Below are 12828 nucleotides of genomic sequence, written 5' to 3'. Positions count from 1 at the left end.
CAGCACTGTCCATTCATCTCTCCTATTGCTTACTTCTAATGCTGCCACAGACTTCAACAGTCAAGACAAGTGGTTTTACAGGGCAACAGTACCAATGCTTCCGGAGGCAAAGCAAGAGCATCACTCACTGGAATACTGCTCAAACCTGACACTGTCCCCCCCAGCTTGCGTTGTAGAAATTGTGGCAATCGAATGGCCGACTTAGTAAAAAAAAAAAAAAGGATTAAATCGCATTCTAACGGAACTTATGAGCAGACAATGAACCTGGGCAATGCACGTAATGCACAGGGCAGAGAACAAGCCTTTAATGTACAAAGTGGATATCAAGGTAAAGAAAACACTTTTCTGAATAAATAGAGTGTCAAGAGAGATTTAGTATGAAAGCACTATTTAATACGGGCAAACATCACAAATTTTGTGAAGCCTCGCAAAGCTCGGAGGGTGGGTAGGAAACATCAGAGTGGAGAAAGTAGGTACAGAATCTCAGCCATTGCCACAGCTGATTGCCCCACACGTGTTACTGCAATTCTCAAGCTGTGCATCGCATGTTGTCTCCTTCAACTTCCATCCACGTGAAATTGATACAAACACATCACTGTTGCAGTGCCTGCAATTTAGGCTGACCATTCTTCATTAGCCAGACTATTTCTGCCTCATAGGCAAGTACTGTTAAGATACAGCAGTTACACCCTTCCCTATTGAAGGATACTGGTACACTGACATTCATCTTGTGACAGTATCTGCCTAATGCACTCCACCCCACGTTTCTCCTAGTACATTCACTTTCATGGCTCAAATCTGCAATCACTACTATTCCTTGAAGGCTTCCTGTGCCTCACTATTTACCGTACAATACTGCTGTCTTCGGAGACTAGCAAATTACTACATCCACTATTGTGCTTTGCCCATCCAAGGTCACTGATCATTCTGACCATTCGCCCTGTTGGGGTGGCGCAGTGGTTACAGCGCTAGACTACTGTTCCCAAGGACGCGGGATCGAATCCCGGCCTCGGCGGCCGCTTTTCGATGGAGGCGAAAAGCAAGGCGCCCGTGTACTGTGCGATGTCAGTGCACGTTAAAGAACCCCAGGTGGTCGAAATTCCCGGAGTCCTCCACTACTGCATCTCTCATAGCCTCAGTCGCTTTGGGACGTTAAACCCCACAAACGAAACCAACTATTCTGAGCCATTCAGCTAGTAATGCAGCTAGTAAACACATGCGAAAACTGTACAATCATATGCACAGTCAAGATTTCTACTGGTCAACAACAAAGCACGTGACAGATGCATAACCACACCTTTACAACATGTATTAACTGTAGCAGTGGCTCACAGTAAGACAACTGGAAATTGTCAGTGTGCATTTAAGATGGAAAAAAAAATCGTCTGCAATGTAACACGAACATAAACATGGTAACATGTGCAAAAATTAGGTGCTGTACAGTTCAAGAACTAAGCTCCACAAGGTTAACGTACCAATCTGAAGCTTTGATCTCATTGGCTGTCACAGGCTGAGTCTTGTAGCATGATGCATTTCGCCGGAAATACCTCTTCTGCTGTGGTGAGGCACCGCCAGAAAAGCCAACAAGGGACCTGTCGTGACAAGGTAAAAATTTCATAAAGCTTTTTACATTTCCAACATGCACAAGATAGATAATAACCTCAGATACCAAATTTATGACTGGAATGTTTTCTTGTGGCTGTTAACCATGCTGTAAACTCTGCACTATATTGTAACCTCATGGTGTGGTCTCTCAGTGTACACCTGCATAAACTAATACATTCTACAAAGAAACAGGGACGTCCAATGAGACACTCTTTTCAACATTCCCGGCTTCACGTTTCCCCTCGACTATTTCAAACCACATTCTTTGACCACTGAAAAGGTGGAAGAGGGTACTGGCCGATGGTAATGAACAGTATGTTTGAACCATTCATGGCAAAAACGTTACAGAACTGACATTGCAAAGCACGTTTTTAAAGCAGTTTTTCTTCCAAAGGAAGTCTAGCATGAAGCCACGACTTAGGAAATAACCAATGCTTTTCTTCTAGCTCTTTAGAGAACCCCAAGAACAAATTCAAGCTGGCCAGTATTGATAAATTGGCATGTTGTAATGACAAAGATGCTATCCTAAACAAAAACAGATTCTTTATCCTAGTAAAGGCAGAAGATTAAACACAAACTCTGAAACGAGTATGGTAAAAATGTTTTAATAAAAAAATAGTGTTGCTGCTAAAAAAAGAAATCCGAAAGAACAACCACAGACTAGATTTTTAGCAAGAACAGAGATTTAATTTCTACAGGAAAGTCCCTCTTAAGGATGACTGCCTTCTTTTTCATCAGTCTCGGATATCTGCAGCATGAATGTAAAACCAAAAGTTCATGCATTCTGCTTGCAACTGGCTCTGGTCTTTTCTATAGAGAATAGTTTTCTCCAGGTGGTGCAAAATTTCCCTCTCAGTTATAAGTTTTACGTCACTACAATCATGCAGTCCTGCACAAAGTAAGCCCATGAAGTAACAGCAATGGAACAAATTCAAGCTGCAGTTATGTGACAACTCTGCGGAGCCTCCCACAGGTAAGAATGGCACTGAAGTGAGTACAGAAGCCCTATGACACTTGGATGCCAATAGAACCCATAAATAAAAGTTTCCTAAATTAGGTTTCCACTACAAGTGCGGACTAATGCCCAGGACTCTTTCAAAGCTCTCTACTCTGAAGCTTTTGGACAGAATGTGTTCCCTCTCTCTGCAACAGTGCATTAAAGTCCTAATGTCCTCCAAGAACTGTTAGCGTGATTACCTGTAAGGAGCATTAACCTGTTCCTGGTACATGGAAATATGTATACTATTCCATGCACACTGAATAGACCACAACCCCACAGATCTGTTGCTCCGTTTTGATCCTGTTGGGCATAAGACAAAGCAGTGCATCCAAAAGTGCTAGTATGACCACTACAACACGAAAAAAAAAAAAAAGCCAGTGTCTGCTTCTAGCAAGCCTCAGCCTCTGCAAAGAAATAAAGCAGAGAGCATTGCAAATTTGGTAACGAGGCAAGCAAAATAAAAAACACAATAAAGCGCTTATGTTTGCATTTATGCCCAGACAACTTGAAACGCACTCCAATCTTTCTACATAGCTGACAATATGTCGAAAATTTCCAATGCTTCCCATTTTTGCAAAGTCTTTCAACTAGCCCCTACCAAATACTTTAAATTCTGCCTCCATGCCCTTTCGTTCCTAAAAGATATGGATACTTTGTCTGCTTGTTTCATTAGAAGAAAAGGAACGTCAAGTTCATGTTTGCAAAAGGCTATAAAGGCATGGTAGCATGTGCTTCATGGCTTAAGACACTTGGTCAAACAGAACACTGACAGCACTCGAATGTAAACAGAAGTAAATAAATCTGACCACACTTCATTCACATTTGCTGCCAGATGTGCTTTGAAGTTCACACATATGTTATGAAAAAGAGTTGAAAAGATGGTTCGATATAATATGTACAAACTGCCTCTGACACACACTTTCAGTTTTAACCTTAATTCATGAGACAAAAAGCATGTGATTAGCAAGCTTATTCAACCTCCCGCATGTCAATATGTGACAATACAATGTTCAACTTACGGGGATGCCAGAGCAGCAGACGTGTTGCTTTCTAAAGCAACCTCTCCGACAACAGCTACGTGTGGAGAGACATCAGTCGGGAGATCTGTGCTGGACTGTCCCAATGCACTGTCCAATGGAGGGCAGCTCACAACCTTAGACTCTGGCACCAGTCTCACAGTCTGCGATGTCACCGCAGAATCTATCACAACACACTCATGAAGTCTACCAAGTTCAGGTTTCTGTTCTACACTGGTTCGCACACTAGCACTCGAAGGGGTTTCTACAAAACTGAGTACTGGCTTGGACTCTAGTTCAGTGGAGTGTGACCTCCTCCGCACCACAACTGCGTCCCCTTTGTCTGGCGAGTGCTCGTGGCTCCACCGCCTCTGCTGCTGGTTCTTGAGTATGGGCTTCAGGCGCTCCTCGGTGTCTTCATCCACCGACTTGCGTTTGAGGATAGGCTTTGGCTCGGCAAGAACAGAGGTCTCCTCGTGCTTCTTGAGAATTGGCTTGGGTTTGGCAGTGTCCTCTGGCTTGGCAATGTCCTCCTTGCTTTTGAGGATTGAGTGAAGCTCAGGAGAGTGGTCCCGTTCTTCCGAGCTACTTGAGCGATTCTTCAGGATGGAATGACGTGGCCTGCTGCTGTCGTCTTCCCTCGTGTTGGATTTGAGGATGCCATGCACAGACTCTGAAAATGATGCACTCCGCTCACTTTTTTTTTGGAGCTTCAGCTCTTCCGTTCTTGTCTCAGCAACAGACTCTTCCTCACAGACAGCTTCTCTTTTTTCAAAAGCCACGTCACCAGGTAAACTTGCACTTTGCTTTGAAGCTTCAAGTTGAACACTAGCACTTTGATGCTCTGGCTCAGGAAAAACCAATTCCTTCTTAGCTGGCACCAGTGAAATCACGCTCCGTGCTGCGTCGACAGGCACTACTGAATCGGACTGAAGCGTTCCCAAAGTTTCAGTACACACGGGGGATCTATCAGATTCTCGTATGCGATGTTCTGTTCCCCGTTTCAATATTTCTTGACTTCCAGCAGTAGCAGAACTGCCTTGAGAGGCTGAGCTCTTTGCCTTACATGTGGCGCTACAGTCTGCCTCAACACTGCTCGCCCTTCTTGCTGTCAATGGCTGCTGTTTGACTGGCGAGTATGACTTAGTCCATGGTCTCAGTGCTTCAGGTTTTGTAGTCCTGGCTGGACTTTCTGGCTTAGTAAACCTAGGAGGACTTTTAGACAGGTGCCTAGTGCTCGAGACTCTTGAATCACTGGGCCAAACTTGAGCAGCAGTGCTCGCACAACTGGGAGCTTGTCGACCTGAAGGTCGCAGGTATGACGTGGAAGTTGTGTGAAAGGTCACACTGAACACCTTTGGCGATGCCGGCTCTTCCTTATCATCGCATGGCAGATCTGGCAGTGCTGAGCAATGTTTGTTGAATACACCAGTTTGAGGTTGTTCCTCTCCCAAAATGGCACTACTGCAAGCGGTGCCTCCACTGTCGTCTTCTCCGAACGTGTCAAAAGCGTCTAATGGCTTGGCACCATGTTGCAGGTTTACCTGCAATAAGTGTCACAAGGAACGAACTCAACACAAAGCACCTGTATCAACCAAAGTGAATGCACAGCTTCGCACAGCAACGCTCCAGCTCTCAAGTCCAGTTAGAGCCACATGAAATATTAACAGAGGCCGAGACCAAATGCTGCTACTATAGGTAAGCAATGATAGCTGGTCAGTAGGTCAAGACCCTGGAAAAACAGGTCACTCTACCTTTTCCACTATTGTAGTCACCACTAGACTCAGTAAACTTAATTAGTTCCCAGTTTTCAGCCAGCCTAATACAACAGCGAAAAATGCTTTAATGGGCCCACCATAGCAATGCTTGTTGGTGCCGATTACAGATGCCCAGAAACACACATATGCATGCACACATGATAAAGTATGCATGCTAAAAGCCTCCGAGGCTCAAAAGAGTATAGTCTTTTGCAAGTTCAGAAACCACAACACTTAAAGCTTCAAGGTTCTACATATAAGTAAACAGTGTTCCATGTTAATAGAATTGGCTTAAAGTTTTATTACTCTAACCCCGCACTCCTCTCCTTGAAGCAGTCACCCATGTTGATTTAAGCATGATTACTGGTATAAATTTAGAATTTTAGTCCCGAGGCCTCTACGCAGATTTAAATACGATCACCAATGAACATGTATTAGCACCTTAGTTCTGGAGCCTATTTATTAGGCCTTTCTAGCCCTAGAGCCATCAAGCACTCGAATTCATCCATTCACTCACTCATAGTACAAATATATAAAGTTTACCCCGGGCACAATGTTCTCAGCCTGGTCTTCTGGGATGCAAATGGGTTGGGGCTTCTCATCGGACACTGGTCTCGAGTTGACTCCAGAGGTACCAGACCGGCGTGATTGTAGCTGACCTGCAAGCACATCATAAAGCATGCATCAGCCATCACTGAACATGTTATAAATTCAGCAGTATGCATTTTTCACAACAGCACAGAAGGAATATCCCACGAAGCATGAAAATTAAAGTCATTCAAAGCTCCAGGAGAAATGCCGCATTTGTCCATGTGCAGGCTTCACAGCTTTTTTTACAGACCAAGATGAGAGAGAGAGGCACTTGTCAGCCTGTGGTCACACAAGTTTTCCCCGCACTTTCAATCAGCAGGGTGCTCATCATGATAACAAAAAAAATAGCAGCGCGAACAAAGAGGACGAATGGTAGAAATTCTACTCTTCGTCCCCATTGCTTGTCCTGTATTTTTCTACCCTTCGTCCCCATTGTTCGCACTGTTATTTTTTTGGAAATGGATCTTCAACTCGCCTGCCTAGCCATCGTGCTCATCACAAGCTACAATGAAAAAGTCTTAAAGGGACACCGTGGATAACTCCAGCCAATTATTGCTGTTAGCAGAAGTTGGTTCTCTGTATCTTTCCAGGTACTCAGGCATTTGGCTGGCAGTCCAGTGCAATTCCCTGGCAGTACAGCCCAGGAAATTGCAGCACAGCCCAGACATTGGAATCCGCGCCCAAAAATCCTCATTGAAATGGCTTGAGTGTCTATTTAGCAGCATTTTTACTTGCAACGTATGTCTGGTACAGCCACCCAGATTTTTTTCTTTTTCGTTCTTTGCTGGATAAAAGTCCACTCTCACCGAAAACAGAACTCCCCTCAGGCAGCGAGCACGAGTTCCCGTTTTCAAGTCCAGCTCTGACAGCTGGTTTCCAAAAGAAGTATACGGAGACTTTGGTGTATCCTAAAGAGCTCTAGATGGCTGCAATAATTCAGAACCTTTCATTGTAGTGTTCCCTGCAGTCCGCAGTGTTGCTCATGTACACAAAACCCCCATTACGTACCCCTTCAAGAGATGAAAATTCAGGCAATGGAACCAGCGAGTGGAAACTCAATTCTGTCATTATCGTCTACACTATGCTACACGTGCGGGATCTATCCCAAGAGTCATTGGGTATGCACCAATGATATAATGGTTACAAGCTTTTTCTTGGCCTGGTGCTCAGCTTTATAGGGATAAAAAGCTTGGAAAATAGATTTTTGACCCCACCCTAACGTGCCATTTTGCTCTCTGGCTGAAACTGCTCTCAAGACATTCAAATAAGCCATCAAAAACGATACTGCAACCAGCAGGTACTGTGCAGATCCAAAGACAACTAACAAGGGCACTCCTGCACTGGTACATTGGTCATAAGAATAAGCAATCAATAAGAAAAGCAACAATGTCATATTGTCATTAGTCATAGTTAAGTGTCCTAATCTGCCACAGTCAATCCCATGAAAACGGCAAAATTAAGCAAATTTTTTATGGGAATGAGGGTTAAACACACATTCCAACTATTTTTAACTACTGCTGTGACAAAGATCAGAATGACAGAAATACGAGAAAAGAACCAAGTCGTCTTAGTTTCATAAATACAACACAAGTGTGGTACCATCATAAAGTAATTTCAGACTACATTCAGGCCAACCACAGCCAACCATAGTGAAATAAAAGCTCTCCTCTCAATGTTTTGTGGTGAAAGACAAGCAAAGGGACTGCATCACTAGTCATGGGCCAACTGCAATTAAAGCATGGTCACAAGATTGACAATCGCATGGCGAAACTTCAGCATTAACTTTGGGGAGGTGGCAGTGCAAAGATGCTACTCTCCAATACAAACCTCCATACCATGCAATTCATTACCCAGGCATTTCCTTGTTGCAAGGGGAATTATGTCAAAAGAAAATGATTTATCCACACCAGAAAACAGTCACAACACATTTTAGTGAGATGCAATTAGCCTCAGTACTACAAAAATATGCCAAAAACATTTTGTCCCATTTTTAAAACCTATTTTTTAAGTCTCAATATTTTGGAGGAGCAACATCTCTGGCTCTATACCAGCAATTGCTGTCATTTTTATTTTATTGAAAAAAGCTCAAAAGCTCTGCAGTTACAGAAACTAAACCACTACTCCTTTAATAAAATTTTCAAAATAAACAGTTTGTCTCATTCAATAAAATTTGCTTTTCTTTGTCAAATTTGACTGCAGTTTTTGTTCAAATCGTACTAGAAAGCTCATTTTTGCCCTATTGTACTCCTTGGTGACTCGAAGTCATTTTAAAAGGGAAGAAATTGCCTCCTCAAGGTCTAACATTTACTAACCAAGAACAAGACACCTTCCCTGATGTATTTAAGACTTCTTGCTGCAGGAGACACACACAAGTTTTTGAAGCTGCACATGAAAAAGGACAAACTAAAATTTGGTGTTAATCTGCAAGTAAATAAAAAGAAATGGGGCTCTAGCTACCTTTTTTTTTTTTTTTGCAAAAAAAAAAAAAAATCAAAGAAAAATCAGCTGTACCCAGGCACTGCATATAATCATTCCAAAAAAATAGTGAAAAGGTTCCCAGTCTCATAATAATAACTGGTTCACAGGAGGGGAAAAGCACAGTATTTGTCACTTGTTTCTGTAGACATCTGAACCATACAGTAAGGGAAGGAACGAAGGTAGGACTGAAAGTAGAAATACAAAAAAAGGAGCTGTAGTGGAGGGCTACGAAATAATTTCAACCACCTGGAGATTTTTAACATGAGCAGTCACAATATTGCAAGCCATCCTTTCAAAAAATGTCTGTTCTTCCACCACAACTTGGCCCACAGCCCCTCATGCTTTGAACAGAAGCAAATGACGATGATGATGGGTTTATGCAGATGATAGAACTCAAAGTTCGCACACTGGGCTCACACTATTAGATTTATACTAGCTCAATGAAAAAGCCATCTCTGAGAAGAAAGCATTGATGTTCAAAAATTAGTAACCTACAATGATTCGAGACTGCTCGTTGCACTTTGATTACAACTGAGGTGCCCATGGAAATTGCTACTTCAGAAAATTAAGAGTTATGATTTGTGTACGAATATTGCTCCCTAGAGCTTAAATAAAGTAACTCTGGCACTGTGCGGCAATACCATGCTAAATAGACTCCTTTTAATGTTCAGCTCTCAATCCACATAACAGCCGTTACTAGTAAGAACTGCTATGGTAATGCACTGTGTGCACATGACTAGTGGCAAGATAGCCATGCCAACAAACTTCATACAAAAGCAAGAAGGAATTCAGAAAGAATGCAGGTTTTCACTATTCAAAGGTTATGTAGAAGATTGCTGCACTGTCTGCATTAAAATCTCAGCATCAGACATATGGTGCGGGAATTTTAGCCAAGCTTGGCCATGCAGTTGTCATGGACGACTAGTGTGAGTGAACAGTTTAGAATAGAGTAAATGGCACTTTCATGCCACCAAGAAGAGAGCATAAAATTTTAAAGAGGCCGACAAGTGACCACAATGTAGAATGAAAATAAGTTTTAGCACCTCCATGTGGTTAGGCAAGCCTTAGAATAGCAGAAATTGTAACCTGCTACCGTATGTGCCTAACAGCTGTTAGACTATGCCAAGACTTGTCATGCTAGAATCCTATCATTACTGGGTTTTTTTTTATTTGCATCACAAGCCAGCTACATAGAAAAGTAAGCAGAACTCAATATTTACAGCACTAAGAGCAAAAGCCTCGCAATGTGACTGCACATCTCTCCACGTTACTTGGCCAGTCTCCATTTCAGTGCATTCATCGATTAAGTATCACTGCTTATCCTACTTTTCACCATTTCTCTATGCAAAAAAAATCCAATTGATATAACGAGAAGAAAAGATTTGGGGATCACCCATGCCAACATTTGTGCAGTGCATTGTACATAGCTGCTCAATATGAAAGGGAAGTAAGTTTTCAGCATTCAATAATGGTTACTTCAAAATTGTGTATAAGCAAAAATTTTGCTTATGCACAGCTAGAATTTCCAAAAGTCATTACAGACATATAAAAAGCAAATAAATTGTGAGCCTGTACAGCTAGACAATGCATCTAATGCATATAGCTATTGCTGATCAAGAGAATAGACTTTTCAAACTTTTATGCTACCTTTAGCGAGCACTTCCTTTTTCATATCATTATGTACTTGCTCTCATTCCTAACTACCTATTTAACTACTGAGCAAATCTCTATTCTCGTTAAGTAAAAATAGACTCCTTGAAGTTCTTAACAGGTCCTCTTAAGTATCCACTGTTTGCCATCTAAAAAAATACCTCGGACACTTGGCAGCATAAAAGCTGTGCAGTAGACAGACAGTACAGGTATTCCAGCTAAAACGCTGATGAAACTAATCCAGTGCAGAGCAGATATCATGCAGCTAAAGCATTTTGTGCCCTTACACCCCTACAGCAAGCTTCCTCCACCTTTTCCGACCTCAACTGTCTCAAAACCACATGTTTTCAATTGTACATATGCACCGTTAGGGTTACCATTGAGCGAACATGAAGAAAGGAGAGACAAGTGTACCTACCCGTCAAAAGAATACTGCAAACAATCCGTCCTGCCCAGCAACAACGCCTTCAGCACACAAGGAAAATACTGAGACAACCTCACTAGGTCACTTTTAAGACCCTGGGCGAAACCACAGCACGCACATTCAGCGCAAGACGCAGCATCTCCGCATGGAGACCCACCGAACGGAGAAAACAGCCTGCAGAGACGAGGCTAAGTGGGTGGCTGGCTTTGAAACTGGGTTCTAGCCGTGAAAGCAGTTTCGAAAAGCAGGGCAACCAGGGGTTCGCTCTGAGGCTAGAGAAGGGGCGAGGGGGGGGGGGGGGGGGTGCTGCTGTGAAGGAGGAAGGGCCCAAGGGAGCGGGGGGTGCTGCTATTTTGGAAGCATGGCTGGGTGTCAAGTGAGCACAGCGTGGCCAGACACAAACAAACAAAAGCCGTGTGGAAGGACCCACTGCAGAAGGAAGGCAAAAAGGGGAGGAGCAGCTGCCAGACAGCACAAAATGAAGCTCCACTGGGAGCCAGCCAGAAAAGACTTGCCACAGACTCAAGCTAAGCAAAAATACGACAAAAATACAACAAAATAAAAGTTTTATCTGTTCTGTGTCGTTTTTCAAGAATGTTTGCCTCAAATGAGAAAAATGACATGCAAGAAGCACCTCGTCTTGCTTTGAGATGAGGTAACATGAGCACAAATTCCTGTAACAATTGAATATGCAACATCAGCAATCCCCATTAAGTTCAACCCCAGTGGGAGCTACGTTCCAGTAAGTATGAAGAAAAGAAGCCAACAGTCGGAGAGGCCAAGGAAAGCGTTGGGGATGGTACTTTTATGTCTTGTTTTTAATGTTTGCTTAGATAATCACAGAAATTAGTAATGTAATCTGTTTAGGGGAAAGATAATTAAACACAAAGTAGAAGAAAAAACAATGTGCCGATGGTGGGAACCGAACCCACGACCTAATATCGCGTCCGGTGCTCTTCCAACTGAGCTACATCGGCCGCTGTCCCCCCTGCTACTTGCTTGGGTATTTATGTTGTCTGTATACGAACCTTGAGAGTGTTCACCAGCGCCACCCTCAGCCATAGCGGCGGACGTAGAACGTCCTTTGTTACCGCCAGTGTCACGTAGAACGTGATCAAGAGCGAGGGCGAAAGCTGTGCTAGAACCCTCTTACGCTACCTATGGCTTCAATACTGCCAGAACCGAGACCCCCGTAAGCTACAAGCAGATCAATTAAGGGGAAATGAGGGTGCTCGTTATAATACATGAAGAAAAGAAACCAACAGTCGGCGAGGCCAAGGAAAGCGTTGGGGATGGTACTTTTATGTCTTTTTTTTAAATGTTTGCTTAGATAATCACAGAAATGAGTAATGTAATCTGTTTAGGGGAAAGATAATTAAACAAAAAGTAGAAGAAAAAACAACGTGCCGATGGTGGGAACCGAACCCACGACCTCCGAATATCGCGTCCGGTGCTCTTCCAACTGAGCTACATCGGCCGCTGTCCCCCCTGCTACTTGCTTGGGTATTTATGTTGTCTGTATACGGACCTTGAGAGTGTTCACCAGCGCCACCCTCAGCCATAGCTACGGACGTAGAACGTCCTTTGTTACCGCCAGTGTCACGTAGAATGTGATCAAGAGCGAGGGCGAAAGCTGTGCTAGAACCTTCTTACGCTACCTATGGCTTCAAGACTGCCAGAACCGAGACCCCTGTAAGCTACAAGCAGATCAATTAAGGGAAAATGAGGGTGCTCGTTATAATACATGAAGAAAAGAAGCCAACAGTCGGCGAGGCCAAGGAAAGCGTTGGGGATGGTTCTACGTCTGCCGCTATGGCTGAGGGTGGCGCTGGTGAACACTCTCAAGGTTCGTATACAGACAACATAAATACCCAAGCAAGTAGCAGGGGGGACAGCGGCCGATGTAGCTCAGTTGGAAGAGCATCGGACGCGATATTCGGAGGTCGTGGGTTCGGTTCCCACCATCGGCACGTTGTTTTTTCTTCTACTTTGTGTTTAATTATCTTTCCCCTAAACAGATTACATTACTCATTTCTGTGATTATCTAAGCAAACATTAAAAAAAAGACATAAAAATACCATCCCCAACGCTTTCCTTGGCCTCGCCGACTGTTGGCTTCTTTTCTTCATGTATTATAATGAGCACCATTTCCCCTTAATTGATCTGCTTTTTCCAGTAAGTAGTTTCACAAAAACATTATTGGGAAAAGTGCTCAGACTGCCAGTGCGACTTCTACATGCTAACACATATTTCAGTTATTGCAGACAACAAACAGGACTAAAAAGTTCAATTCACCTAAAGTGAAGC

General features: G+C 43.2%; 1 protein-coding gene across 1 annotated transcript in view; it reads right to left on the bottom strand.

Moving 5' to 3' along the window:
• Nucleotides 1–12828, bottom strand: part of LOC146198080 (uncharacterized) — a 123129-nt gene that overhangs the window by 91517 nt on the left and 18784 nt on the right. Inside the window, exons 8-10 of the mRNA XM_084591850.1 lie at nt 5922–6037; nt 3625–5165; nt 1476–1592 (exon numbers count right to left, since the gene is read on the bottom strand). Of these exons, the coding sequence (XP_084447976.1) occupies nt 1476–1592; nt 3625–5165; nt 5922–6037 (1774 nt within the window). The remainder of the gene's footprint in view (nt 1–1475; nt 1593–3624; nt 5166–5921; nt 6038–12828) is intronic.

The sequence above is a fragment of the Amblyomma maculatum genome, chromosome 2, assembly GCF_055883805.1.
Source record: "Amblyomma maculatum isolate TAMU_Amacu chromosome 2, ASM5588380v1, whole genome shotgun sequence".
Classification (NCBI taxonomy): domain Eukaryota; kingdom Metazoa; phylum Arthropoda; class Arachnida; order Ixodida; family Ixodidae; genus Amblyomma; species Amblyomma maculatum.
This window is presented reverse-complemented; position numbering and strand designations above follow the sequence as displayed.